The 25,162-nt window shown below is 44.0% G+C and overlaps 2 protein-coding genes across 2 annotated transcripts; one reads left to right on the plus strand and one right to left on the minus strand.

Moving 5' to 3' along the window:
- The first annotated feature begins 13,869 nt into the window (after window positions 1-13,869).
- LOC125507080 lies at window positions 13,870-21,053 on the plus strand. Its single transcript, XM_048671774.1, has 5 exons — window positions 13,870-13,983; window positions 15,543-15,773; window positions 15,942-15,993; window positions 16,236-16,624; window positions 16,999-21,053. The coding sequence occupies exons 1-5, from the start codon at window positions 13,870-13,872 to the stop codon at window positions 20,662-20,664; spliced, it is 4,452 nt and encodes a 1,483-aa protein (XP_048527731.1). The 3' UTR covers window positions 20,665-21,053.
- A 449-nt stretch (window positions 21,054-21,502) lies between these two features.
- Window positions 21,503-23,379, minus strand: LOC125509435. Its single transcript, XM_048674418.1, has 4 exons — window positions 22,787-23,379; window positions 22,329-22,399; window positions 22,058-22,223; window positions 21,503-21,930 (listed from the first exon to the last, which is right to left on the minus strand). Exons 1-4 carry the CDS (start codon window positions 22,934-22,936, stop codon window positions 21,739-21,741), a joined length of 579 nt encoding a protein of 192 aa, XP_048530375.1. The 5' UTR covers window positions 22,937-23,379; the 3' UTR covers window positions 21,503-21,738.
- Window positions 23,380-25,162: the final 1,783 nt, after the last annotated feature.

Genomic DNA, 25,162 nt, shown 5'->3' on the forward strand with positions numbered 1-25,162 from the left:
GTATTTTTATCGCACGTTTGTTAAAAAGGAGAATTATTTCTGTGAGCGCAAAAGTTTCTGTTTTTCAGCAAGATCAAATCAACTATCACCCAACATGATCCCAAAGGCTTTGCTTGGCAAAAACACTAACTAAAACATAAAAACACAATCATAACAGTAGCATAATTGTGCAAACACTCAAGATCAGAAAGAAAAAGACAAAAATAAATTTTATTCATTGGGTTTCCTCCCAACAAGCGCTATCGTTTTATGCCCCTAGCTAGGCATAATGCCAAGGGTCTAAGTGTTGTCATCTTTGGTTCTTGATCCATAAGATGCCCTCATGATTGACTCATATGGTGGCTTGATTCTTGTTCTAGGGAAGTGTTCCATACCCTTCCTTAGTGGAAATTGAAATTTAATATTGCCTTCTTTCATATCAATCACGACACCAATAGTTCGTAAAAACGGACTACCAAGAATAATTGGACAAGACGGATTGCAATCAATATCAAGAACAATAAAATCTATGGGCACATAGTTCCTATTTGCAAGAATAATAACATCATTAATTCTTCCCATAGGCTTTTTAATAGTAGAATCCGCCAAGTGCAAGTTTAAATAACATTATTCAATATCGGTAAGACCAAGCACATCACATAAAGATTTCGGAATTGTAGAAACACTAGCACCCGAGTCACATAAAGCAAAACACTCGTAATTTTTAATCTTTACTTTGATAGTAGGTTCCCATTCATCATGCAATTTTCTAGGAATTGAAATCTCTAATTCCAACTTTTCTTCCAAAGCTTTAATCATAGAATCAACAATATGTTTAGTAAAAGCTTTATTTTGTTCATAAGAATGGGGTGAATTAATCATGGATTGCAACAAGGAAATACAATCAATCAAAGAGAAATTGTCATAATTAAAGTCTTTGTGATCCAAAAGAGTGGGCACATCAGTTTTGACCTCTCCAAACCCACTTTTATCAATTTTCTCAGCAAGATTTTCACCCCCTGAATTATCGGGACGCCTTCTAGCTAAAGTTGACTCTTATTCAGTCCCTTTATTATCAATCTAAATTTTACTAAATAAAGAATCAATAGAAGAAACACCAATCATTTTAAGATCTTAATCATTTTTATGAAAGCAATCACTAGAAAAGGCCTTTTCTAAAAATTCTCGTTTAGCTCTAAGCATAGCGGTTCTTTTCTTACTTTCATCCATAGAAGCATATAAAGCTTTAATTGATTCTTCAACCTTAGGCACAAAAAATTTCATCTTCAGATTTTCTACATCATGAGAAATTCTATCAATGCTTCTAGACATATCATCAATCTTACTCAACTTTTCTTCTATCGTAGTATTAAAATTCTTTTGAGCATTGATAAATTATTTAATATTATTCTCAAGATCAGAGGTGTTCCTATTATTATTATAAGAAGAATTACCATATGAATTACCATAATTATTAGAGAAATTCCCGGAAAAGGTCTAGGATTAAAATTACCTCTATAAGCCTTGTTATTAAAATTGTTTCGCGAGACAAAATTCACATCTATGGCATCACTATTTTGCTCAATCATAGTAGACAAAGGCACATCATTAAGATCAATAGGATCATTTTATTAGCAACCAACTACATAAGAGCATCAACTTTTTCACTCAAAGTAGAAATTTCTTCAACTGAATTAACCTTTTTACTAGTAGGAGCTCTTTTAGTATGCCATTGTGAATAATTTGCCATAATATTATCAAGAAATTTAGTAGCTTCACCCAAAGAAATTTCCATAAAAGTACCACCCACGGCGGAATATAAAAGATTTCTAGAAACAAAATTCAATCCAGCGTAAAATATTTGTATGATCATCCAAAGATTTAAACCATGAGTGGGACAATTTCTTAGCATCAATTTCATTCTTTCCCAAGATTGCACAACATGTTCATGCTCAAGTTGCTTAAAATTCATGATTTGCGTCCTAAGGGAAATAATTTTTGTGGCCGGAAAATATTTAGTAATAAAACATCTTTGCACTTTTCCCAAGAATCGATACTATTGCGAGGCAAAGAGGAAAACCAAATTTTTGCACGATCTCGCAAAGAAAATGGGAATAATTTCAACTTCACAATATCATTGTCCACATCTTTTTTTTCTTTTGCATATCACATAATTCCACGGATATATTAAGATGGGACGCGACATCCTCATTAGGAGTACCGGAAAATTAATCTTTCATGACAAGATTCAACAAAGCGGCATTAATATCACAAGACTCCACACTAGTGGCGGGAGGAGCAATCGGAGTGCTAATAAAATCATTGTTGTTGGTACTGGAGAAATGACACAACTTGGTGTTCTCTTCAGTCATAGTGACTTCGCAACAAGATTGCACTCAAAAACATATCTGATGAGAAAACGGTGAACGGAAAAGAGGGCGAATAAAACGATAAATTTTTGTGAAGTGGGGGAGAGGAAAACGAGAGGCAAATGGAAAATAATGTAAATTGCAAGGACATGAGATTTTTGATTAGGAACCTGGTATATGTTGATGATGTCTCCCCGGCAACGGCGCCAGAAATCCCTTTTGATGCGGCTGGAACTATGTCGGTATTTCCCCAAAGAGGAAGGGATGATGAAGCATAGTGACGGTAGGTATTTTCCTCAGTGATGAGACCAAGGTTATCGAACCAGTAGGAGAATCACGCAACACTACGTAAATAGTACCTGCACATAAAGAACAAATACTTGCAACCCGACGTATTAAAGGGGTTGTCAATCCCTTTCAGGTAACGGTGCCAGAAATTGTCGAGTTGACGGGATAAAAATATGATATATTGGATAAATAGATTGCGAATAAATGCAAAATAAAATAAAGTGCAGCAAGGTATTTTAGGGTTTTGGATTAATAGATCTGAAAATTAAAGCGAATAAAAATAGATCTTGAAGGCAAATATAATAAAGAAGAGACCCGAGGGGCGTAGATTTCACTAGTGGCTTCTCTCGAGAAAAATAGCATACGGTGGGTAAACAAATTACTGTTGGACAATTGATAGAACTTCAAATAATTTTGACGATATCTAGGCAATGATCATTATATAGGCATCACGTCCAAGATTAGTAGACCGACTTCTGTCTGCATCTACTACTATTACTCCACACATCGACCGCTATCCAGCATGCATCTAGTGTATTAAGTTCATGGAGAAACAGAGTAATGCAATAAGAATGATGACATGATGTAGACAAGATCTATTTATGTAGAAATAGACCCCATCTTGTTATCCTTAATAGCAACGATACATACGTGTAAGTTCCCCTTCTGTCACTGGGATCAAGCACCGTAAGATCGAACCCATCACAAAGCACCTCTTCCCATGGCAAGAAAAATCGATCTAGTTGGCCTAACTAAACCAAAGATTCGAAGAAGAAATACAAGGCTATAAGTGATCATGCATATAAGAGAGCAAAAGACTCAAATAACTTTCATGGATAAAAACATAGATCTGATCATAAACTCAAAGTTCATCGGATCCGAAAAAACACACCACAAAAAGAGTGACATCAAATAGATCTCCAAGAGACCATTGTATTGAGAATCAAAAGAGAGAGAGAGAGAGAGAGAGAGAGAGAGAGGAAGCCATCTAGCTACTAACTACGGACCCATAGGTCTACAATGAACTACTCACGCATCATCAGAGAGGCACCAATGAGGATGATGAACCCCTCTGTGATGGTGTCTAGATTGGATCTGTGGTTTCTGGAACTTGCGGTGCCTGGAATTGATTTTCGTCGACTCCCCTAGGGTTTCTAGAATATTAGGGTATTTATAGAGCAAAGAGGCGACGCGGGAGGCCACCGAGGTGGGCACAACCCATCTAGGAACGCATGGGGTTGTGCTTCCCTTGGAGCCCCCCTCAGGTACATCTTTGGCCCAACAGGTGTCTTCTAGTCCAGAAAAAATCTCCAAAAAGTTTCGCTGCAATTGGACTCCGTTTGGTATTGATTTTCTGCGAAGTAAAAAACAAGCAAAAAACACCAACTGGCACTGGGCACTATGTCAATAAGTTAGTCCCAAAAAATGATATAAAGTTGCTACAAAATGATTGTAAAACATCCAAGAATGATAATATAACAACATGGAAAAATCAAAAATTATAGATACGTTGGAGACGTATCACCCCTCAGGTAGTTATTTGGTCCAGTATTTTTCATATATTCAAAAATAATTCTCCGTGAAGTTTCAACTTATTTGGAGTTGTGCAGAATAGGTATCTCTGACGTAGCTTTTTCAGGTCCAGAATTCCAGCTGCCGGTATTCTCCCTCTTTGTGTAAACCTTGCATATTATGATAGAAAAGGCATTACAATTACCACATAAAGCATTATTATGCATAAAAACATTATAAATAATAGTAGGAAATCATGATGCAAAATGGACGTATCAGTGATTAGTGTTCCTCTTGGACGGTAATCACTTTTCCCTGGCGCTGGCTCCTACAAATAACAAAGCAACTCAAGTTAGATTAAGTACTTATGTGCATAATAAACAAAAGAAGTAAAGGTTGAAATTCACCTTTTTGTTAAAGGGCCAAATGCTTACCTTCCCATCAAAAATGCAAATAGCTTCTGCATTATATCTAGGCCTTGGCTATAGCAACCATAAACATGGTTTTGTCAATGGAGTTCTTATTTTGCACGGTCCTATGTGTGTCTTCTTCTGATGGAAGCTTGTAGAATTTCATGGTCTTCTGAGTGGTGTTAAACCACTTTTCATCTATATGGATTATGTTTTGCATATCCTTGAACGTGCACCTTTTTTCAAACTTTGCTGGTCAAACATAGAGAGACAAAACTGCAGCCTAGCCATTTTGTTTGCTTCCTTCAAGTATGGTTTGAGTGAGCTTGAATGCCTATCGAGTGAGCCGTCTGTAAACATCCTATCCAGTGTGCTTTTCTTCACACCCAAAGCCCTTGTGAGGTTGCGTATAGTTCTCCTTTGACTCCAAGGAATCTCAACAACCATATTGAGTTCAACTACAATCCTTTTGCGCCCACTGTTTTTCGGCTTCCTCGATCTTACATCAACGAGTACGCCTTGTCGAAGACACTCCTTCGCTCTCCTCCAAACACATTTGACCTTGTGCATTGAAACATGGAACATGTTTGCAACTTCTCTAGTTGTGGTCTTCTTTAATTTATTATTGACACTTCTTGCTGGCAATTCTTAATACATAACAGTCCTTTGCAAATCTGTTAAATTCTTGTATTTGGCTTTATCATGAACTTGCTCATTATCTTGTTGCTCTTGCTCCACATGCATGTCTTCTTCTGGTGCGAATCATACATGGCTTCATGTGGTTCTAAATCATTAAGCTCTTCTTCCTCAAACTCAATCTCTATGTCGCCTACATATATACCATAGTTCTCCTGGTCAACTTGAAGGTTATGCAGAGCTTCATTCATTGCTTTCACTTCCTCTTCTATGCTTTGGAAAGCACCACCTTGGTCTTCAAGTTCATCGTCTACAAGATCACAATTAGCTACTGTATGCAAAAGAATTAAACAAGAAGAGTTGAACAGATCAACAAAAAGTACTTGGGTCCATGTCTAGATCAAAGTGATGTTCATGCTGGAGTTCTTCATGCAAAGCAGCTTCAAGTTCATCCTCTACAAGGTGAGATTTTGTGAGTAGTTGGGTAAGATTGTAATTGAACATTCAAATATGCTATTAATAAATTATTTACTAACCTGATTCATTCGATTCATCCTCCTCTCCATGGGCAACATCGGGCTAATGTTCATCTTCTACCTCAAGGCACCATCATGATTAGCTACTGTATGCAAATAAATTGAACAAGAAGAATTGAACAGATCAACAAAGAGTACATAGGTCCATATTTAGATCAAAGTGATGTTCAGGCTGGAGTTCATCATGCAAGGCAGCTTCATCTTCTTCCTGTACAGTTTGCTCATGCAAGGCAACTTCGAGTTCTTCCTCATCTGGTGGTGCTATGTTCAAGTCCATGGCCATGGATAGTGTGTGTGGTGTACTGTTTGCTTCATGTGAGCTGCCTTTTGTAGCTGGGTTAGACGCTTGGGTTCGAATTCTTAAACATGGCGCCTCTTCTAATTTCTCTGGTGCCAAGTACTATTGTTATTTTAGTAGTTTAAATGGAAGGAACAGTGAAAATGGAGCTAAACTCTCGGGCGCCAGGTACTTTCTGGTGTTTGGATTGCTTTTTTGCTTTGTGTTGGTATTAACTATACACTTGAAATTGAAGCAACACCACAGCTGCTTTTTTTATCGGCAACACCACAGCTGCTAGTAGCTTAAATGAGGGTGGAAGGTGATTTCTGCAAAATTTGTTAATTTGTCTTGAAATACCTAGACGCACACTTTCTAGCAGACGGAGGGAGTAATCCTTATGCAGGAGATGAAACGGTACATCCTGATATGCTCTTAATATGTATTAATGAAATTTGTGGATTGAGTTAAAAAGAAGGTATTCCCTTTATCTTTGGAGGAAAAGATATTGACATGGTATAGTCTATTGTATTATATACATCGTGGTTTCTTCTAAGGCCCCTCCCAATGCTCCACCTTGTATAGTAGGTGCTAAGGCTGCCATGTAGGCAAAAAATCAGATGTGTCAAGGTAATTAAGAGGAGAGAGATGAGTGTGATGACCCCAGGAAGAAACAATGCCAAGCACAAGAATCTAGGCAAAACACTTAAATGGAAGAAGCCCACCAATGCACAGAGAACTTTAGTTGCAAAATCATTAAATGAGAGATGTTTAGCACCAACAAGTTAGGCCATGTTTGGTTCCAAATAAGTCACCAACTTATAAGTCGAAAAGTGAAAAAAGTGACTTATTTTACCAAATAGACCCAACTTATAAGTCACCCCAACTTGTAAGTCATAAGTTGCTCCATCCCAACTTAAAACTTATAAGTCACCCCTTTTGCGTGGGTCCCATCACCTTTACATAAAAAACAAGATAAAAAGGTGTGATCAGATGACTTATAAGTCAGATGACAACCAAACGGGCATGACTTATAAGTCGCTGATTTTAAGTCACCTGACTTATAAGTCAGGTGACTTATTGGAACCAAACAGACCCTTAGGCTAGTCATGGTGGGAGTAACTTAGCAAGTAACATACCGCAGTTCAAGACAAGTTTGCTTATGTGGCATTTATTTAATGAGGAGAGATGTGTTTAGAGTAACATAATATGTTATTGTAACATAGCATTTTTCAAGAAAAGATGAGTCTACAAGTTAATAAATGAAGCCATCTATGACACTACTACTATGTTACTTTGCACTATGAAGATAGTAACTTAAACTAGTGTCATATGCATGACACTAGTATAAGTTACTCCCCACTATGACTAGTCTTAAGCACCTTGCATTGGAGGCTTTAATTGCTAAAGTTTTAATGTGCTTAGCACCCGATGCATTAAGGTAGCCTAATGAAAATTGAAGAGGGGGCTCTCTCTTTTTAAAACTAGTGTTAAAAAAGTGTCTCACATTTTGAGACAGACAGTAGTATATTTTAGTACTTCTAGTTTATTTATTTCAAGTTTGCAAGGACGCATGTACTCCACTTCGTCTGCGAGTGAGAAACCTGTCAAAGCCGCCCCCAATCATAGTGATCGGGCTTTCCCAGTAAAACCTCCCAAGCTGCCCAATCGTCGTGATCGGGCCAGGTCCCCTCCGCATTGAAGGCGCAGGGAGAGTTTCGTCTCCTACGCCCATGCGCTCTAAGGCTGGTTGTAATGGGGAGTATCATATACTAGTATCATGCATATGATACTAGTGTATGATACTACCTCTCTAATGCATAGTATCATATATTAGTATCATGTAGTACTCTATTTATTGCCATGCATGACACAAAGTAGTATAACATTTATTATGATACGGTATCATGATATGATACTCCACCCTCTCTTTCTTCACTTAATGCTATGACACCTCATCAAAATTGCCTAGTTGGCATGCATGATACTATCTATAATACTATCATTACGACCGGCCTAATAAAAATAAAAATAAAAGCATGTACAATGGTTCTATCTTAAGAGTGTCACGTAGGATAAATGATGAGTGGAGGAGAGAGAAACCATAAGAGAAGGCTTGTCTTATCTTATTTAAGAGAAGACAAAAGATGATTTCTTAGCACAATTTGTCTCACTATGTTTTTAGGAACAACTAATTATTGAAGATAAAGCTAAGAGATGACCCATTGTAGACATGTTTTTTTTGTCATCTTTAATTTACATGCAAAACTTAAGATAAGACTGTCTTATTAACCATTGTACGTGCCAAAGGAAATCCGTTCGCACTCCATGCTCCTCTATTCTCGCGCGCCTCCTACTCTCCCTCTCCTCGCCCCAAACAAAACCACCAACCAACCACTGCGGCCCGGACTCGCTCCGCCGCTGCTCTGCTCCCCGGGGCCGGGGGACCCGACCGATGGAGTTCTCTCGCCGCGGTCGAGCCACCGACGATGCCGGCGACGCCCACCGCTTCCCCGACCCCCCGTCACACGGTACGCGTCGAGCCACTCTAAACATCCGCCCTTGTCCTCTGGTCGTTTCTTCCCTGTCAAATATTAACTGCAAATGAAGTAATCGCAGAACCATTTTGCTCTCAGTTCTCTCATGTGTTCAGATGCTTGCAACTACTGTTGTGATTCCGCGCCAAGAACTCCAATATCTGCGCCGCCGCTATGCGCTGGTTTTTTAGGAATCGAAAATAAGGCCGCAGTTTCTTTCGTGTGCTACTAGTAGATTGGAGTTTGTTACGATTTGGATTCGCTCGCTCGTTTGTTTCTCGAAAGGAGTTTCGGATCTGTCTGCGGGGGCAGAAGATACCAGAATCGGAGAACAACCCGCGCATCACAACCTTCATCTTTGCCGTCGAGAAATCTCGCAAACATGCCCCCTCTTCCATGGACAGACCTAACATAAGTCCATCCTAGCATAACATTATCCACCTTGCTATTTCAAATCACATGCAGATTTTTCTTTTTCTCCCTTAATACTCCGATTTGTAATTTTTGTTCACTTCGGGGAATTGACACCGGTGCCAATGTACATGTTTGTGCTGACGCCTCCATGTTTTCTTCTTACCAAGCAACAGGGACTTCACCCGTGCTGATGGGGAACGGGTCACATGCCATCGTTCGAGGTGTTGGTACGGTCGATCTGAAGTTTACTTCGGGGAAGACTGTGCGTCTGAAGAACGTTCATCATGTGCTGTCCATCAATAAAAATCTCGTTAGCGGTTCCCGTTTATGTCGAGATGGTTTTAAGTTGGTTTTCGAATCCAATAAAGTTGTAATTTCTAAGTGTGAACAATTTGTTGGAAAAGGCTATGAGTGCGGAGGCTTGTTCCGCCTATCTTTGTCAGATATTTGCACTAAAGTTATTAATAATGTTTGCCACAATGATGAGTCTGATACTTGGCATTCACGACTTTGTCATATTAACTTTGGTTGCATGACGCGGCTAGCCAATATGAATTTAATTCCGGAAATCTCTACTGTCAAAGGCTCTAAGTGCCAAGTATGTGTGCAAGCTAAGCAACCTCGCAAGTCCCATAAGACTGCAGAGGCAAGAGACTTGGCGCCACTGGAGCTTATACATTCTGATCTTTGTGAGATGAATGGCGTGTTGACAAAAGGTGGAAAGAGATACTTCATGACGTTGATTGATGACTCCACTAGATATTGTTATGTGTATCTTCTGAAATCAAAAGATGAGGCTTTGACTTTCTTTAAAAACTATAAAGCTGAGGCAGAGAACCAACTTGATCGGAAAATTAAACGGCTTAGGTCCGATCGTGGTGGAGAGTATTTTTTCAATGAATTTGATCTGTTTTGTGCGGAACATGTTATAATCCATGAGAGGACGCCTCCCTACTCACCCCAGTCAAATGGGGTAGCCGAAAAAAAGAACCGAACTCTAACTGATATGGTTAACACCATGTTAGACACTTCGGGTCTATCCAAGGAATGGTGGGGGGAGGTGCTAATGACTGCGTGTAATGTTCTAAACCGAGTTCCCACAAAGCATAAGACCATGACTCCATTTGAGGAATGGGAAAGGAAAAGGTTGAAACTCTCTTACCTACGTACTTGGGGTTGTTTGGCGAAAGTCAATATACCAATTCCCAAGAAGCGCAAGCTTGGACCAAAAACCGTGGATTGTGTTCTTCTGGGCTATGCTTTTCATAGCATCGGCTATAGATTTTTGATAATAAAATCTGAGGTATCCGACATGCATGTTGGTACGATTATGGAATCAAATGATGCAACTTTCTTTGAGGACATATTTCCTATGAAGGATATGTCGAGTTCATCAAATCAGGAGATACCTACTCCATCTAGTGAGGAATTCACTGTAATTCCTGAACCCACCATTGCGATGGAACACGGTGAGAATCCTGTTGAGGGTGATAATGGAACTCCTGTGAGGAGTAAGAGACAGAGGACTGCAAAGTCTTTTGGTGATGATTTCATTGTGTACCTCGTGAATGACACACTCAGGACTATTTCAGAAGCCTATGCATCTCCTGATGCTGACTACTGGAAGGAAGCTGTACGTAGCGAGATGGATTCCATCTTAGCTAACGGTACCTGGGAGATCACTGACCGTCCTTATGGGTGCAAACCTGTAGGATGTAAGTGGGTGTTCAAGAAGAAGCTTAGACCTGATGGTACAATTGAAAAGTACAAGGCACGACTTGTGGCCAAGGGTTATACCCAGAAAGAAGGTAAAGACTTCTTTGATACTTACTCACCCGTGGCTAGACTGACCATAATTCGGGTGCTACTATCACTGGCTGCCTCATATGGTCTTCTCGTTCATCAAATGGACGTTAAGACGGCTTTCCTCAATGGAGAGTTGAAGGAGGAAATTTACATGGATCAGCCAGATGGTTTTGTAGTACCTGGTCAGGAAGGAAAGGTGTGCAAGTTATTAAAGTCTTTATATGGCCTTAAACAAGCTCCTAAGGAGTGGCATGAGAAGTTCGAAAGAACATTAACTGCTGCCGGCTTTGTAGTAAACGATGGTGACAAGTGCGTGTACTATCGCTATGGTGGGGGCGAAGGAGTTATTCTTTGTCTGTATGTCGACGACATATTGATCTTTGGAACCAAACTTGATTTAATTAAGGAGGTTAAGGATTTCTTATCTCGCTATTTTGAGATGAAGGATCTAGGAGTAGCTGATGTTATCTTAAACATCAAGTTGTTGAGAGATGAGAATGGTGGGATCACACTGCTTCAGTCTCATTATGTGGAAAAGGTCTTGAGTCGTTTTGGGTATAGCGACTGCACGCCTTCTCCAACTCCATATGATGCTAGTGTGTTGCTTCGAAAGAATCGACGGATTGCTAGAGATCAACTGAGGTATTCTCAGATTATTGGCTCGTTTATGTATTTGGCGAGTGCCACAAGGCCTGACATCTCTTTTGCTGTGAGCAAGCTGAGTCGGTTTGTGTCAAAATCGGGAGATGATCATTGGCATGCGCTTGAGAGAGTTATGCGCTATTTGAAAGGCACCGCGAGCTATGTGATTCACTACACCGGGTATCCAAGGGTACTGGAGGGTTATAGTGACTCAAACTGGATATCTGATGCTGATGAGATTAAGGCCACAAGTGGTTATGTTTTTACACTTGGTGGTGGCGCTGTTTCCTAGAAGTCTTGCAAGCAGACCATCTTAACGAGGTCAACTATGGAAGCAGAACTCACAGCATTAGACACTGCCACTGTTGAAGCAGAGTGGCTTCGTGAACTCTTGATGGACTTACCTATGGTTGAAAAATCAATACCCCCTATCCTGATGAACTGTGATAATCAAACTGTGATCGTCAAGATAAACAGTTCTAAGGACAATATGAAGTCCTCAAGGCATGTGAAGAGGAGACTAAAATCTGTCAAAAAATTGAGAAACTCCGGAGTTATTACGTTGGATTATATTCAAACGTCGAAAAACTTGGCAGATCCCTTCACAAAGGGTCTATCACGTAATGTGATAGATAATGCATCGATGGAGATGGGTTTGAGACCCACCGCATGAGTTGTCCATAGTGGTAACCCACTCTATGTGATCGGAGATCCCGTGAAGTAGAAGTAGGAGACAAGCTGTTGGTCAGCTGGGAGGAGAGTATCCCTATATTAATTATCCCACTCCATGAAGATGCAATACTCTCCAGATCTGCATGGAAGGTTGATACTTATCTTAATGTGTTCCAAGTGGCTTATTCGGGTAAGCAGAGATGTTGTTCTGCAGGACAACATCTTCTGAGGAACACACCTATATGAATTTGACTGTTAACGTCACAGTCTGTGAGAATTGGGTGTTCTCTAATAAATTCATGAAAGGCCCTGGAGTATGACGTATACGCTCCACCCGCGGGGAAGCCTTACGACAGCCCAGTATCGATCAAGAATTTGTGTGAAACTAGTTTCACAGAAAACTTGTAGTTCAAGGCATAGTCCACTATTCAAGTTGTGATCTAGTGTAGCATAAATTTCTAAGTGGAAGTTGAACTTCACAGTCTCCACTAAGCACCGGTATATAAACAATGTTTTGGAACTAAATGATGAGATGTGCCAATGAGACTTTGTGGGGGATTGTTGGAATTTTGCTAGTAGGCCTTTGGCCCAAAGCCCAACTAAAATTCTGAAATTCTCTTGGCCCATTCATGCACACATGTGAGTGGAGTGAGTGAGGCTAAAGTTTAGTCCCACCCCGGAAGTTGAGAGAGAGTTGCACCTTTTTATAAGGTGAGCTCTTCTACCACTTGTATGAGCATGAGAAGAGAAGACCTACATGCGCGCTCCTCCTCGCTCGCCTCGCCACGCCATGCCACGCCTCGTCACGATGCGCCGCGCCGCGGGTTGCGGGATTGAGCCGAGCCGAGGACAGAGCTATGCATGTTGTCTATATTTTTGCTGCACGGAAAAAATTAATGAGTCATTAATTAATAATTAACGGACGCGTTAATTACTGAACCGTTTCTGATTTTTTTGAATCGTGACGACTCGGACGTGGGGTTTACTCCCACGACCTACCCGACTCGCACTATATAGTCAGGCAGACGTCTACCCTAGCCGCCGCCGCTTCGTATGGTTTCTCACCACCGTTCCAGATCATTGCGCCGCCAAGCAAGTCTTCTCCATCCCTCCTTCCGGCGTGCACCGCGAGAAGGGACAGCAGGCCTCCGGAACCCCGCCTCTCGTGATCCTGTACGGGAGAGGGGCGATCAGGTTTTTGAGGAGCGCACTCGCGCGACTGCTGGCAGCGACGACTTCGCGAACGACGATTTCTTTCCCGACCTCGACAACCTCATCCTCGACGACATGGACGACAACGTCAACGCCGGCGGTGCTGCACCCGCTGCACCGTATGTGATTCTATCCTTTCTGTTCGAGATCGTGGTAGAATTCATGTTTCTAGTATGTGCCCTAGATGTGATATGTTCATCTGCTATGCTAGTTCGCATGATTAGTTTAATCTCTGTTGCTGTGGTCATGATTTATCTTCTGTTTATTCGAATTAAATCTCGTAGTAATTTGCTCATATTTCCAACATAATACATATGGCTTTAGGCATTTTCTAAAAAAAAGAAACGTACAAACAAAGTGCCTCAGTTGAGTCATGCTGAGAAAAAACGGGCAAAAAATCAACATATGCATATTGTTTGGTCGCCGACGGGTAGGTTTCTTGCATTAGGGGAGCAATTCTGCATAATGTTCGGTGTCTTGCATTAGCTGGACTGATGCAACTACGCGGTGTTTAGTTGCATACATGCAATGTGATTAAGAGTTAACATCTACACATAACACATAGAGCTACACAGTGCCATGGCGACTAAGGTGGACGGTGGCCGCGGCCAACACGACGAGCACATAATCATTGGTGACTTTGTCAGCGGCGCGACGAACTACTTGCTAGCATTGTCGTCGCAGAGAAAGTCCGTGCGAAGGGACGAATAGGAGGGCGCTGAGGCAGAGGACAGAGAAGGAGAAATGCAGTGCGCACGCCATGGCCGCGTCTGTGTAGTAGGACGAGGGAGAGGAGGTGGAAAGGAACGACGCTCGAGACGACTCCAGTATAGTAGGACGCGGGCAAGGAGGTCGAGAGGAACGACGTCGGCGAAGTGACAGTGCAGCAAGACACGGGAGAGTAGGCCGAAAGGTTGAAGCATTCAGGCCTAGAAATGCTTCAAAGTTCGTGCTATGCAGGTCAAACAGTGAATGTGGGAAATCAAACAGGCCAAATTCTTCCCGCGTGGGTCTGATTGGGCTCTATTCAAACAACCAAACACGTCCATAAATACGGGCATGCTATCCAAAAAAAATGAATATAAATACAGGCCTGTTCTGTAGGTAAAATTTGAAATTCTTTTTAGGTAAATATAAAAACGAAAATGTTAACGCTCACACGTGTGGGCGTTAGCCAACTCACCTACACGCCTCCATCACCGTCCAGTAACTTCTGCATGAATCTTGGCATGAATTAGCTGATTTTGTATGCCACGTAGGACAACTCGCGTGTGTGGTGTGTGAGAAAGGTCGCCCACACATCCGTTTTACCATATGGAGGGATCGGTGTGTGGGCGTTTAGCAGTTCGCCCACACCAGTTTTCAGTCACGCACAAGGGCTGGTGTGTGGGCGTTTGCCATCTCGCCCACACGCCCGCCTCCTCTCTCATACCCAAACTGCCAGTTGCCATGCATTTTGCAGTATACATGGCAACTGCCCTAATGTGATTGCAAGCAGATGGCAACTCTTTTTTTTACCCAAACATGTCAGTTGCCATATGTTTGGCATGGAACATGGCAAACTGCCCTAGCGTGCACGTAAGCAGATGTCAACTCTTTCCTTTTAAATGGCAACTGCCCTAGCGTGCTTGTGAGCACATGTCAATTCTCTCTTTTACCCGAACATGTTTTTTGCCATGCCTTTTTTTGTAGCGCTACATGACAACTGCCTAGTGTTAGTAGGTGGCAACTCCTAAAGTTTTGAAATCATGGCAACTGCAGTAGACCAGACCACACATGGCAACAGCTGTAGTTGTGCAAAAAATGACAATCTGGAACTTTGACCTGAGATGGCAACTTCAGTTGAGCAAACATGGCAACTGTAGTTGTCCGACATGGCAACCGTAGTTCAACGACATGGCAACTGCACTCAAACGAACATGGACGAGGATCCAGCCCATGGCAACTGCGGGGCACGCTGTAAAGTGTCACGTGGGGCGTGCAGGACCACGAGGTACGAGGCCTGACGTACCGGGCGTGTGGGCGTTATCTATTTCGCCCACACGCACGCGTGTAAGAGGGACCGGGAGGGAAAAAAGAAGCATGTGGGCGCTAGTTGTTTTGCCCCCACACAGACATGTGGGCTGGTCCTCTTAGGCACCCCACAAAACGTGTGGACAGATTCCTTAACGCCCACACGTGTGGCAGTTAGCGGCGTCCTATAAAAATTACTATTTCCCGCGAGATATATAATAAATAAAATAAATAAACAGCAGTACTACCGCAAGCCGCCCCCCACCATCTCGACCGGGGCACCCCAAAACGGAGCACTCGAAGTTCCCCGTTCCCCTCGCATCTTTGCTTTTGCAACGCCCCCCGTGCTCTCTTCGCCGAAACATCCCACCAATCCCCCGCCCCTCTGCTTCCTGTCGCCGCTCGCTCTGCTCCCCGCCCGATGGAGTTCTCCCGCCGCGGCCCAGCCACCGACGACCCTCCGCCGCACGGTACGTGCCGCCCGGGACACCCCCCCGCCTCCGCTGCCTTTGTACCAGGAAGCAACTAGAATCTGACTGCGATTGCATGCGAGAAGCGCTAGAATCTGCATCTGTTGTTTCACGGAGGACTCGAGGTTTTCGAAGCCGGTCATTCCCTGATTTCCTTTTTCTTTATAGGAAGAGGTTCTTCCCTGCATCACGGGAGGCTCCGAGACCGAGGCAATCCATGGTACTGGGACTGTTCTGCCTCTATCTAATCCGCGGCTTACAGAATAGCAGTAGCAGACTTGGTGTGGTTTGATTTGCTTGGGGGCACAAGATTGAAGATCCTGCCCAACTTGTTTGTCGATCCTACTTTATCCGGTTCACGGTTCCTCTGATCAGATGCAGAATACTTGTTCAAGCAAACAAGGGCAAGTCAATGGTGTAGAATTCTGATCCTTATATTATGTTCCTATATTGCCGGTGCAGGAGAGGCAATGCTGGTGATGAGGGACGCCCTGCTGTGGCAGCTCCAGAAGGACCGCCTTCGCCAGGAGATCATCATAGCCGAGCTGGCCAAGATAGAGCGTGCCATGGCCCTGGGCGCTGCGTCCGGTCACCACAGCATGCCGATGCCCCGGGACAGCATGCCGCAGCACAAAGGACCCGTCTTCGGCTGGGAACACTACGCCGACGTGGGTGAGGAAAATGATGTCAAACTAGCAAGCAACTATGGAAGGCAGAGTGCAGAGCCCAGATCTTGGAACCCCATCGCGGAAGATCGCGCGGAAAAATGCTGCAGCCCGTGCAAATGCAGGGTTGATCCGGGTGAACATAACTCGGCATTTGATGAACAGAAACCGCGAGATTCCAGTGAGGTGAGCAGCTTGTCCATTTTGTTATCTTCTCATATGTCATCTGTTTTGCTTATTTATTACTTCATTGGAATGAGGTGAGCAGCCGCTTTCATCAGTCCATTTTTGTTATTGTCAGGCAAATTGTTGTTAAGAAAACATCTTATGTTACTATCGGTATACTTATTACCTCGTAGTCATAGTTCACAATATCTGGACCTTGGTAGAACTTTTATAGCATACCATTATCAGTACTGGCAAGTTTGCTCGGCTTGTTCTCAGAATCATATACTAATGATCTGGTCAAACTTTAAAGAACTTATAAGGCCATGAAAGCGTCGCCTTCTCTGTTGTCAGAAGTACATACTAATGGTCTAATCTAACTGCATATCAAACAGAATGTTCCTCCAAATAAAGCGTCGCCTGCGGAGAAGTGGGAACTGACAGGAATAACCATACCAGTTAAGAAGCCGAAGCCACCCATGAGCCCCAGAAAAAGAAAGAAGCCACCCATGAGATGGAGTTGCCCGGTGTGCCAGGTACAAGCAGACTGTGCGCAGGACGTACATAAGCATTGTGCCGGGAAGAAGCACCGGTCAAATATAGCAAGACTGGAATCAGGCATTAAGGCCCTCGGTGGTCAGAAGGCAAAAAAAGCAGCAGAACCTTCTCTTGGTACATATCAGATGAAAACATCCTTGATAAGATGGAGCTGCAGCACCTGCCAGGCCAACGGTACATGCCAGTCAGACTTGGAGGAGCACCTCAAAGGCACATGGCATCAGCATAACATCAATGCCTTATGCAAAGGAGGCAACAACGATATTGTGGAGAACATTTCACTGCATGAAGCAAAATCGCGCGAGAGCAATGTGCCACAGCATGCAGAGAAGCCGCCTTTAGCAGGTTGCAACATTTGCCAAGTTATCTGTGGCCGCGAATCAGATCTTGAGATCCACCTGAAGGGTAAAAGGCACTTAAAGAAGATTCAAGCTCTATTCGAAGAAAGCAATACCAAGGCAATCAATTCTGAGTCTCTGAAAGCAAACTTGAACCCGGACAGCGGGCCGCTACATGTGGAGAAAATGAACTGTGACCTAGACTTGGAGAACCACGTCAGAGATGAAAGACGCACACTGAATGCTCGGACCCTTTGCGAAACAATCAACCAAGAGGAAAACAGTCCACCAGAAATTTCCAAAGAACAAACACCATCCTTGGAATGGGATTGCACTATGTGCCAGGCCAAATGTGCCTCTAAAGCCCATTTCGAGAATCACTGCATAAGCAGAAAGCATCAACAGAGGACCCAGGTGATACTCAGCGAATGCGATATCACGAAAACGGGCAGGACCCATGCGGTACTCAGCGAAGGCGATATCACGAAAATGGGCAATATCCACATGGAAGCATCATGCAAAGAAGGCAGTAACAATGATATGGAAAAGAACGTTGTGTCACAGGAAGCAAAATCGCATGAGAGCAATGTGCCAGAGCATGCAGAGAAACCACCTTCAGTACAGAGCTGCAACATTTGCCAAGGTATCTGTAACTGCGCACCAGATTTTGATATGCCGCAACATGTAGAGGAGACGAGTTGCAAATTAAGCTGGGAGAGCTACCTCAGACCCAGAGACGAGAGTCTCCAACTGATGGATGATTGGGCCCTTCGCGAAAAAATTAACCAAGATAAAAGCAATCCACCAGAAATGTCCAAGGACCAAATATCATCCTTGGAATGGGATTGCGCTACATGCCAGGCCAAATGTAACTCTGACCCTCAAACCGAGCATCACTGTAAAAACGGAAAGCATCAACAGAAGATCGATGTGACACTCCACGAAGGCGATATTGCCGAAGTTAGCAGTCTCAATGAAGCCCTTTGCAAAGAAGACAATAACAGCCATATGGACGTTGCGCCATGGGAAGCAAAATCGGATGAGTGCATTGTGTCGCAGCATGTAGAGAAGCCACCTTCAGTATGGAGTTGCAGCGATTGCCAAGTTATCTGTGCCCGCGAATCAGATTTTGAGGTCCACCTGAAGCGTGAAAGGCACTTGATGAAGATTGGAGCCCTGCTCGAAGAAAGTAAGAACATGGCAATATCCGAGTCACAGAAAGCAAACCTGTACCCGGACAGCGTGCCGCAGCATGCGGAGAAAATGAATTGTGAATTAGATTTGGGGAACAACCACGGAGATGAGAGACACCAACTGAATGTTTGCTCCCCTTGCAAAGAAAACAACCAAATGAAAAAAAATCCTCCAGAAATTGCCAACGACCAAGAACCACCCTCAGAATGGGATTGTGCTATGTGTCGGGAAAAATGTAACTCTGAATCTCAGATTGAGCATCATTGTGAAAGCAGAAGGAATCAACAGAAGACCGACGTGATACTCCGCGAAGGCGATATTGCGATAGTGAACAGTCTCCACATCGTATCCTCATGCAAGGAAGGCGATAACAACAGCACGGGCATTACACCACAGGAAGCAAAATCAGACGAGAACAATGTGCAGCAGCATGCAGAGAAGCCACCTCCGGTATGGGATTGCAGCGTTTGCCAAGTTACGTGTAACCGCAAATCGGATTTGGTGTTCCACCTGAACAGTAAAAGGCACTTAAAGAAGTTTCGGGCCCTACTCGAAGGAAGCAATAATAAGGCAATGAATTCTGACTCACAGACAGCAAACTTGAACCAGGACAGTGTGCCTCAGCATGCGGAGAAAACAAATTGCGAACTAAACTGGGAGAGCTACCACAGACTCGGAGACGAGAAACACCAACTCAATGTTCAGGCCCTTGGCGAAGCAATCAACCAAGATAAAAACAGTCCGGCAGAAAAGGACCAGATGCTGTCCTCGGAATGGGACTGCGCGATGTGCCAGGCCAAATGTAACTCTAAAGCTCAACTTGAGCATCACTGCACAGGCAGAAAGCATCAGCAGAAGACCCAGGCTGTACTTGGCGAAGGTGATATTGCGGAAATAAGCAGTAGCAATGATATGGCGAAGAACGTTGTGTCACGGGACGCAAAGTCGCGTGAAAGAAATGTGCCACAGCATGTGGAGAAGCCACCTTTAGTAGGTTGCAGCATTTGCCAAGTTATCTGTGGCCGTGAATCAGATCTAGAGATCCACCTGAAGGCTAAAAGGCACTTAAAGAAGATTCGAGCTCTATTTGAAGAAAGCCAGAAGGCAATCAACTCAGAGTCTCTGAAAGCAAACTTGAACCGGGACAGCGGGCCGCTACAAGTGGGGAAAATGGACTGTGACCTAGACTCGGAGAACCACCTTAGAGATGAAAGACACCAACTGAATGTTCGGACCCATTGCGAAACAATCAACCAAGAGGAAAACAGTCCACCAGAAATTTCCAAAGACCAAACACCATCCTCGGAATGGGATTGCGCTGCGTGCCAGGCCAAATGTATCTCTAGAGCCCATTTTGAGAATCACTGCATAAGCAGAAAGCATCAACAGAGGACCCAGGTGATGCTCAGCGAAGGTGATATTGCGATAGTGAACAGTCTCCACATGGGAGCATCATGCAAAGGCAGTAACAATGCGTCACAGGATGCAAAATCGCATGAGAGCAATGCACCAGAGCATGAGTCACCCCCAATAAAGAGTTGCAGCATTTGCCAAGGTATCTGTAACTGCGAATCGGATTTGGATATCCACCTGATGAGTAAAAGGATCCAAGTTGTCACAGAAGAATGCAAGAACACGGCAATGAGTTCTGAGTTACAGAAAGCAAAGTTGAATTCAAGCGACGTGCCACAACATGTAGAGGAAACGAGTTGCCAGTTAAACTGGGAGAGCTACTCCAGACGCGGAGACGAGAGTCTCCAACTGGTGGATGATCAGGCCCTTTGCGAAAAAATCAACCAAGATAAAAACAATCCACCAGAGATTGCCAAGGACCAAATACCGTCCTCGGAATGGGATTGCGCTACATGCCAGGCCAAATGTAACTCTAAGGCTCAATTTGAGAATCACTGCATGAGCAGAAAGCATCAAAGGAAGGTTCAGGTGATGCTCGCCAGAGGCGATTTGTCGTAAAAAGGTAGTGTCGAGACCGCAGATGAACTAGCTTCAGATCAGATGGCTCGAATGGCAAGGATGAACTTCCTTTGGATGGCTCAAGTAGCAAGAATGAACTGCCTTGGGAGAAAGTGGAGGAGAACCTTTGAGAGGTCTGCGATCTGCAGTGCAACATCGGTGGAACACTGGAACATCGCCGTGTGGGAAGCTATCCGAAGCTAGGGCTTGTGTTCGTGTATGCAGGTGTATGGTTGTTAGGGGAAGTTGCAAACATGATGTATGTATATTCATTCGAATTATGTGATGGCATTGCAAGAATCTAATGTCGTCCATTTCAGGACAAACTGCTGACTGGTTTACTGTTTTAGGAGCAATTTTCAATGATTCATGCCATGTGATAATCAGTATACATACTGTACGATCCAGCAGTTTGCTATGTCTTTACTGAGATTAGAAGATTACCCAGGACCTCCCAGTAGGAAGAAAGGTTTATTTGCTCTGCACGTCTAAAATGCTACTAACTCTGTTTCTAAATATATAAGACGTTTTGTCAGTTTAGATTGAACTGTCAAGACGTCTAGGAACAGAAGATTGTAAGGCTCACAAGCAAATGTGGATCTGCTCATTAACATGCACTGCAATGAAGGATACACCTGGCAGTTGGCACGCTCCTGAATATTCACAGAAATATGAGGATGGCTAAAACTATCATCTAGTTTACGTTTTAAGATCATTACTGTATTGAAAGGATTCTCTAATAAGCAAACTACACAATTGATCTGAACTAATAAACAGAAACATTGCTTCTAAATCATCCATAACACGCATCAAAAGAAAAAGCATAGGCAAAGAACCGTAACTCGAAATCCAGGCTGGATGTTTCGTAACATTGTAATAGGATCGAACTTGTCTAAGTGTGTCAAACTATCTCAGTCCATGCCTCTACAGAGCATGAACTGTAAACATGAAGCATGAGTATCCTTATATCAATTGTTCATTTACAGAGCACCGGGCAATATTTGACGAAACCAGGCAGGGGTGCAGTCAACCACCAGAGAAGGATGCCATGCCATACCCATTTCTACGGCGGGACTAGACCTGCAAGGCTAGCCGGTCTTGCCATGCGGCTGCCCTCTTATCATCACTGGCCGGGGAATTTTCTGTATCCCTATAAACTGATAACTTGATATTGGAGGTCATCATATCTTCATCTACACCAGCCTGATCATGCTTCCCAGGTTCTGGATGGTCCTGGTACCCCTGGAAACCGGCTCCCTCAGCATTCTGCAGGTAAAGAGAAATCCAGATTGTCAGAAAATGCAATTCAGCGGGTAAAGAGGCAGCAAAAATGTCAGATGTAAGATATTCACATTACAGCTACGGTCTGACTGTATGGCATTTCAAAACATACCATTGCAGAATCATGATTCAAGTCCACATTTGTGTTCTTGCTAGTGGATGGCCCTTCATTGATCCCCAGAGGGGATGGGATTTGCTTAGCTTTCTTCTTCTTTAGCCTGTGATGTGTTTGCTCTGAATCATCATTGGCAAACGAACTGTACTTCCTCCGCAAGAATCTGGCAGAAAAACGCAATTCCAAACTTACAATGTCAGTGGAAGGGAATAAAACCAGATGATAACAAGTAGTGACAAAGAAGTAATCAAGAAACTGTCTGTCGTACTTGACTTCGGCGAGCAGTCCAAGCTTTCGCTGGTTTATGCGCTCTAGCCTCCTCTTCTTCGCCTCAGTTTCCTGCATCAGCCATGCTACCAGTGTCAGCTCCGAGTCCAATCGAGAACATATACAGTATCCAAGGCATTAGACCGTACTGGTAGAACTAGACTAATTCATTGACACGGTGAAACCCCTTTGTTACCAAACATTAGCGGTACAATCGAACCCTCAATCCCGAATTTAACAATCCTCCAACTGGACTAGTAAACCAGCAATCAGACAGAAAAGCAATCTGCCAGTACAGAAGATCAAACGGCGGCGTGACGCCGCGGGTTGTGACGCCGACAAACAAGGCCACGGATACAATGTAGTGTATTATACGATGGACTTGTATACAGGGTAGGAAGAGGTTCGACGAGTCGGCGGCGGCGGCCAACAACGGCGGAAGGAGAGAGACGGGAGCACCTTGAGCAAATCGTGGTAGTCCCGCCAGAGGGAGTCGAACCTGTCCCTCCCCCTGCCGCCGCCCTGGGCGGGCGGCGGCGGCGGCGCCGAGGGAGGGGGCCGCTTGGTGCCCTTCTTCCTGGGCAGGCGCGGCTCCCCGGCGTCGTCCATGGCGCAGGCGAGACCGAGCACCCAGCGAGGCCGGCCGGCCGGGGGCGGGGAATCCAGGAGGGCGGCGGAGGGGTGGGTGGGGGGAAAGGTAGATAGATCCGGACGGGGAAGGGAGGGAAACCGAGAGCGGGGCCGCGTGGAGTCGGGACTCAGGCAGGCCACGGGAACGGGAGGGAGGTGAGGGTTGGGGAGGGGGAGGGGGAGGGGGCGGGGGGACGTCCATCTTCATCTATCCGGTGCGGTGCGTGCGTGGGCGCGTGAGCGCGAGCGTGACCGAGAGAGAGACAACCGACGAAGGTAGGGAGGGAGGGCGGACGGCTGGTGCTGGGTTTGGGGCTGCGGCTGGGCTCCCAGCGGTGGAGTTGGAGTTGCAACTTGCAACTTCCACCGCAGCGTGAGCGGGGCGAGAGGTGCAGCTTCCCTCCATGAAGTTCCAGTTTCCCCTCTGGCTTCCCGGTATCCTGGGGCCGGGGATTGTTGTCCTCGGTCCCCTCCACGGTACTGTTCTTGGCTTTTTCTTGCCTCAGCGAGTTCAACTGCTCTTCCTATATGGCTATAAATACTATAATATTTTTTTAATACGAACTGAAACGAGTGAACAAACACACTAAAACATGTCTGTATACATCTGATTTTGAAAGAAGTTAACAACATCTTATAATCACTCGCAAAAAAGAAAAACATCTTATAATTCAAACGAAACAGAGAAAATACTACTCCCTCTGTCCCAAAATAATTTAGTACAAAGTTAAGTCACTTATTTTGGGATAGAGTGAGTATATTTTTGCAAAAAAACACATATATCTTTATAAAAACCGAAAAAGATAAAATCCGAACCACCTGAAAACCGCAAAAATCCGAACGACGTTGTTGCCGTCCTTTTTGAATTTGACGTCCGAATGCGCTGGCGTGGTTAGTTCACGATCAACCGTGTGTTCTCGTGTGCGCGTAGCCGTCGCGCCGTGCGTCTCTAACTGACTTGTGTGGGTCCTTGTCGCACCGCACACTTCGCCCAATAGCGCACGATCTCCACATCCCTCTTTTCTCCGCCCGCATTCACCCCCTCTCTTCAGTTTCGCGACCGTGGGCAACTCAACATTGCTATGCCTCGCCTCTCAATCTCTCCTCCATCTGCGGCGATTCGGGCAGAAGCACGTTCTGGTTTTGTGGTGGACGGCGGTTGTTTGCCGGTGAGGTTCCTTCCCCATTCCCCTGTTTTGCGCAATGCTTTCCCCCCCTCCGTTCCGCAGCGGATCTGCATTGTTGTGCTCCTCGTATCGGCCGATAGTGTAAGGTCATTCAGCGGCAACGTTAGGATTGTGTGGACGGCTGCTAGCAGATCAAGTACGGGATGTGATTGATTCATGCAGATTTGGTCAGCGGGTGGGTGGTGTTGTTGTTTTGTGGCGGTTCCCCGTCGTTTTTTTTATGAGTTGTTGATTTTTGTAGATTTAATTTGGGGGTGCATTTCGGATTTGTTATGTGTGGTCCACGGATTTCATTTTGGCATGTGGTTTGGAATCTGCAGTAGGTGGTTTTTTAGAGTTTGAATTGTAAGTTGTATGTAGGTGGGGTTGTACACTAAATCCAGATTTGCCCCCTTGATGGTTTGTGTGACACATGTATTATGTGTTGTTGGTTAGGTTTCCATATTTTGTTCATGATTTGTGCCTTGTTCATGACCTGATAATTGCATGCTGCAAAATTAGGTCTCTATCCCCTTTGTTCATGATTACCTTGCTACTTCTCTTGTTCCCATCATCTTTTACTGCTTAATACTACAGTCTCGTAGTGCTTGAAATTACCAGGGCATGGTGCTTGCATTGCCAGGCTATAGTGCTTGGAATTATATCAGAGTCATGGTTATGGGAATTACAAGAGTATATTGCTTAAATTTATTAGGGGCATAATGCTTGAATTACCAGTCTATAGTGCTTGAAATTATAAGGTCCTGGTTCTCAAAATTACCACGTGTGATGCTTCAAAATTACCGGGACCTGCAAGTTTATGTTTGATCACTTTTTTCATCATGTTCAGTCACCTAGTAGTTTTTATGTTAATAGTGTCATGGATGGTGCTTCTAATTCACCTGGACATTCAACCTTTCTGGCGTCATGTTTTTTTGTCACTATGATTTTTAATCTATGACAAATCTTCATATCCGACGTACCAAAACCACCATTCTGTTGTTGTTGTTGAAGGAAATATGCCCTAGAGGCAATAATA

Source organism: Triticum urartu, chromosome 5 (genome assembly GCF_003073215.2).
Source record: "Triticum urartu cultivar G1812 chromosome 5, Tu2.1, whole genome shotgun sequence".
Classification (NCBI taxonomy): domain Eukaryota; kingdom Viridiplantae; phylum Streptophyta; class Magnoliopsida; order Poales; family Poaceae; genus Triticum; species Triticum urartu.

Excerpts from the sequence above, each read along its gene's own strand:
- LOC125507080 (XM_048671774.1), top strand. The coding sequence starts at position 13,870 with ATGGCGACTAAGGTGGACGGTGGCCGCGGCCAACACGACGAGCACATA. Across the intron at positions 13,984-15,542 it reads TGTCGTCGCAGAGAAAGTCC|CAGTACTACCGCAAGCCGCC; the intron begins GTGCGAAGGGAC and ends ATAAATAAACAG. Across the intron at positions 16,625-16,998 it reads AACCGCGAGATTCCAGTGAG|AATGTTCCTCCAAATAAAGC; the intron begins GTGAGCAGCTTG and ends CATATCAAACAG.
- LOC125509435 (XM_048674418.1), bottom strand. The coding sequence starts at position 22,936 with ATGGACGACGCCGGGGAGCCGCGCCTGCCCAGGAAGAAGGGCACCAAG. Across the intron at positions 22,224-22,328 it reads GGACTGCTCGCCGAAGTCAA|ATTCTTGCGGAGGAAGTACA; the intron begins GTACGACAGACA and ends TTTTTCTGCCAG. Across the intron at positions 21,931-22,057 it reads TGAATCATGATTCTGCAATG|AATGCTGAGGGAGCCGGTTT; the intron begins GTATGTTTTGAA and ends CTTTACCTGCAG.